The following is a 5,077-nucleotide window of genomic DNA, read 5'->3' as shown; positions in this document are numbered from 1 at the left end:
GAAGAGCAATGGACAATATAATTAATTAAATATTTTAAAACAGCATTTGGAAGCCAATACAGTAAAATTTGTCATAAATGACGATTTTCAGTTCGTTTATGATAACAACCCAAACCAAAAATTTTATGTGAACGGTTACGTGACAACGTAAAAGAAGTACTTTCTACCCTTTCAGAGTCTAAATCTTAATCCCATAGAATATATATAGGGAATTTGGAGAAACAAATTATAATTATAAAATAAAATATTATTATAACAAACCAAAATTTTATTGTTATAACAAACCAATGATGAAATAGCAATTCATGCGGAATGGCGGAATATTCATACCGAAATCGATAGTAAATCGGTCACAATCTATGAAAAATAGTTTTTGAGGTATTACCGAATTTCTTTGAACTATTAAAACTGTGCTTACCTAATTTAGGACACGTTTAAGTTCTGAGCATTATGATGTACGGACACTTGTTTGAGTTTGATTATAGAGGTATTGCATTAAAGAAATAATTTACAAAAACTAGAGAATTATTCAAAATTTTTGATAAAAAACAAATTTTTCGAACAAATATTTTAGAAAATATTACAAAATATGTTTTTAAATACATACCCTACGGAGACTTATTTGAGTCTCACGAAGGTGAAGGGTATACAAATCTGTCTATGAATTTGTTTTTCTATCCTTCCTTAAACATTTGTGTTCCTACTAGTTTCCTAGATACATATGTGCACAAATTGTAATCAGTATTTACTAAAGTGCTGAAAATTAATATTATTTCATCTACTCATTTTTATAAATTTTGTTGGGTTGAAAAATTAACAATAAACTATGTAAATAATAAATATTTTTTATATTTTTAACACTTTTTTGTAAATATATGTACATGGACATTTTTGTCACATTGCCGCAGTGCTGCCACACGACTGTTCCAGTTCAAAAATACGATGCTTTGCTACAGTTATATTATGTTTTACTTTCTTGATAAAAAGGCCTTGATAAATTGGTCTTAATTGTCGCGTGGTCCAATAAATTGTAAAATCACACGATTGGGGCATAAAATAAATAATAAATTGGGTATTTGCGGCATCGTGTAATCCTACCTTAAGATTTAAATGAAAGGTAGAAAACTAAAGCTGCTAATTAATATAAAACTTTAAAAAATAAAAAATAGATTTTTTGTTTTATTTAATTTTGAATTTTGTTTTTAAATTTCAAAACAATTTTATGCAAATAGAAAATTTTAATTATCTTTCTTCTGGAAATTATTAACACTAATAATATGTTCTTCTACGTAAATTCATCATTTGTGAATTAATTTTTCAGTAAATGTTTGATATTAATAGTAAAATAAAATACTGCCAACAATGTATTGTTTAATAGAATTCTTTATTTCAAATACATATTTTTCTCATGTATACCAATACTCTAGTTATCTAAATCATATAAAAATACAATTAACTTTTTTAAAACTACATATAATTAAGACTTTTTTCTTTAAAATTTAATAATAATGTTTTTTTTAATTTCAACATTTCAATTTATATCACAATTAATCGCCAAATTATTCCAAGACTGACTTAATTAAAGCTTTCTTTTAAATAAATAAACATTACAATATGTATTTTTCTTTTTAAGAAAAAAATTTAACTTAATATACCAAAAAAATTTTCATTATATTTTAATGTGTATTTACGTATGTTTTTAAACGCTTTTATTAAAATTAAAAACGAATCAAAGCAATGTTCAAAAATATTAATAAGATTTTATTGATTTATATATAGTATGTACTTCAACTATTAACTAGTGAATTTATATACCTATACCAATAATGCTATAGATGAATTAGTTGTTAACGGTTTAGAACCATCTTTTTCCAACCATCTTTGTACGTTATTTGATGGATGCATGACATGTATATTTTCGTTATAGATTGATTGCATTTGAAGGTTGACGCAGTATGTTTGCCCATACGTGAATGTCTCATTTCTGGAAGATGAAGATGACTCACTATAAGAAGACGTAGAACTTTCATAGCCTGAAGATGCTGGTGAACCTTTAGGGCACTGAAAGTTAATTGGTGACATTGTGGGGACAGAGGTGGCTGGACTGCAGGCACTTCTTGGACTTTCACATCTAGATTCTACAAGAAAATTAGTACTATCTCCACAAGTATTAATGTTTTCCTTCACGACTTCTGGAAACGTTTTTGCATGTACAAAAACTTCATTAGAACTATTAGTTATTGTTGTGGAATTACCATTTGCAGAGCTATTGGTTAAAATTTGTTCTAACTGTTCGCTTTGTCCATGTTTGCTAAATTTATTTATATTATTACTATTAACGTTGTTGTCTTTGCTTTCACACTCGTCTAGCAAATATGGTTTAAAAAGCTTTACTGGCTTCGACGATGGTGGAAATTTTTCTTCGATTCCTACTTCAATTTCAATATCATCGTCTTCATAGGAGTTTGTAGATGAAATATCGGATAATTTCGGATGTTTATCGGATAATTCATCTTTACAATCGTCATCGCTTGAATGGGGAATATTAAGAACTCTTCTTTTACGGTATGTCAAATCAACTACACCTGTCTTATCATTCCAAACTTTTCTTTCAGGAATTTCCGTTTGTTTAAAATCCGTGTTATGGATGCCGGATATTGTGTTCATAACATATTTAGATTTAGTATCTCGACGATGTCGAACTGATAAATCCATTGGGCCAAAGGAGTATGCAGTGGAATATGACGTGTTTTCCTTTAATTGGTTGATACTGAATGGAACACTGATATTAGAAGTGCTAATTACCTCTGCGGACTCGGGACACTCATAACTGACATGAAACTGATTATTATTACACAAAAAGGCATTTTTATCAGACACAAATTTAGGATATGTTTTAGTTCCCATTGGCATCAAATCCAATTTGTTTGTAACTTCAGTATCTTCTAAATAACTGCTGGTTACAGAGGAAGCCGATGATAAAACTTGTGGTGGTTGGATGCTCGCGAGACTTATTGGCGTAAAATATGAAGAATTCTGCTGTTTCTCTGTTTGAAGATTTGATAATGTTGGAGAATATGCCATATTGTGGTACTGGTAAGATGTCTGAGGTGATGGGTGGGTGTGCTGGTGCATGTGTTGCTGCGGATTAGATAGATGATGTGCTAATATCGGCACCGTAGCAGAAGAAGACATAGTACTGTATGATGGGATTCCATAGTGATGGTGAAGTAAAGGTGATATTGGCGCATTTGTATTTCTATTTGATATAATAGTCACTGAAGGTCGTAAAGGAGATACAACTGCTGTTGATGATGTATCAGAAGAGCTAGTAATAGCGATAGATCCCGCTGCAGCAGCAACAACAGCAGCCAAATTTGAAGCTTCGAAAATATCGTGGGATCCCTGAGATGTGGGTGTTTTTACGCAAGAAGATAACGATGGCACTTTAATAGAATTAAGAGGAACAGAACCCCTTGTTGAATCTAGGCATAAATGTGTAGAATGTAGTTGACTTGATGTGTATGATGAACTATTACTCACTGAATTTGTGGTAATTCCAATAATTTTTGACTGTTGTTGCTGTTGCATACTGACATTGTGAAATTGGTGTTTTATTGATGTATGATTTATATTCGCAACTGAGGAACGGAGGCTAGACTCACATTGAAGCCATTTTTGAATTTGTCGTCGATGTATATTATATTTTCTGGCTGTAGCTCGTTGATTTCCTTTACAATCGTTGTCATTTCTATACGATTCTAAAACTTGCAGCTTGAATTGTGGTGTAAATATTCGTCTGGATCCCATTTTCGGACTATGCGAATTATTATTAGTAGTACTAGTAGTAATTCCTTTGATACTTGGCAATGAAACCTGAGAAGTGTGTACATTTTTATTATACGTCGTTTCCATATTTAATTCTTCTTTATTTTCATTACTTAAAATAAGTTTCGAAGATCCACTTTTAGTTTTAAGAATATTGTCACTTTTTTTAACTATTTGATGATCATTTTCCATTTTTATTTATTTGTATTTAGTTAATTATATATTTATATTAAAATTAAGTCACTTCCGATTACAAAAAATAACTTTTTTCATTGTTTTTATTTCAAATATTAAATAAAATATTATATATAGCTTTTATGCTTTTTCATTCACTAACTATGTACTTTTATATTTTTGAATACATTCCGACGGTTATTTTTGTATATGTGAATGACTGAACACCTTAAAATCCAAATCACAAGTGTAATGCGTTCTATTTCGAAGACTCGTTCTAGTTGTTTTGCTGTATTATGTATTTTTTATCTGCTACCGAAACAACATCGTACTTGTTGGCTGTCGACGCTGTGTCTGTTAGTGTGAATGAGCACAAGTATAAAATGTTTTGTATTCTTTCACTGATTCTAATTGTTTTTCTTTTGAAAAAGTGTGAACGTCTTCAATAGGTGCGGGATTGGAGGTGTGAAACGAAACAAACAGCGGCAAAACAACAAGAACACGTTCGATCACTTCGTTTTTTCTTTTCCAACTAACTAAGCAACGATGAAGAAATATATTTCAATGTTTATTTCACCAGACACTGGTAGACATTCTGGCTCTAGGTATTTTACTTGTGTTGGTGTGCTACAATTCACAAATGTGCTCTACACACATACATAGGAAAAAATATCAAAAATCAACTGTTGCTTTATTGTATTGTATGTATATGAACCTTCATGTATACAGATGTGTGCATGTAGGTAGAACAAGTACAATTTCTCATTGATTGATATTTTCGTATCTCTTTACACAAACATTGTGTCTGAGTACAAATAAAAAGAATAAGAATAATATGCATATGTGTAAGTTTCTACAAAACAAGTACGGCATGTTACATATAAATGCTGACTGATAAGCATTTAATGTTAATAGGAGCAACAGTAGTTTCACATTACTTAAAATAATCGAAAAACAAAATTTTAATTAATCAAAATAATAAATAATATATGGCCCATTTCTGTACTATTAATTTTCGTACCATACATATGGGCAATTTCTTTTAGATTCCATTTAGAGTCAATCTTTAGGTCAA

At 30.2% G+C, this 5,077-nt stretch overlaps 1 protein-coding gene across 2 annotated transcripts; it reads right to left on the bottom strand.

Annotated features, from left to right (window-relative positions):
* Positions 1–1,365: 1,365 nt before the first annotated feature.
* LOC119610253 lies at positions 1,366–4,530 on the bottom strand. 2 transcript variants are annotated; one of them, XM_037965402.1, is made up of 2 exons: positions 3,942–4,526; positions 1,366–3,876 (listed from the first exon to the last, which is right to left on the bottom strand). In XM_037965402.1, exon 2 carries the CDS (start codon positions 3,808–3,810, stop codon positions 1,816–1,818), a length of 1,995 nt encoding a protein of 664 aa, XP_037821330.1. In that variant the 5' UTR covers positions 3,811–3,876; positions 3,942–4,526; the 3' UTR covers positions 1,366–1,815. The 2 variants fall into 2 exon arrangements, with proteins under 2 accessions (XP_037821330.1, XP_037821321.1); XM_037965393.1 differs by having other exon boundaries at positions 1,366–4,530.
* Between the last annotated feature and the right edge of the window lie 547 nt (positions 4,531–5,077).

The sequence above is a fragment of the Lucilia sericata genome, unplaced genomic scaffold (assembly GCF_015586225.1).
Source record: "Lucilia sericata isolate MDLA Ls3-8-SP2 unplaced genomic scaffold, ASM1558622v1 Contig000027F_arrow, whole genome shotgun sequence".
Lineage (NCBI taxonomy): Eukaryota > Metazoa > Arthropoda > Insecta > Diptera > Calliphoridae > Lucilia > Lucilia sericata.
The sequence above is the reverse complement of the archived record's forward strand: the minus strand, read 5'-3'. Positions and strand labels throughout refer to the sequence as shown.

What these genes read in the sequence shown, in the direction of transcription:
- LOC119610253 (XM_037965393.1), bottom strand. Translation starts at nt 4,020, where the DNA reads ATGGAAAATGATCATCAAATAGTTAAAAAAAGTGACAATATTCTTAAA.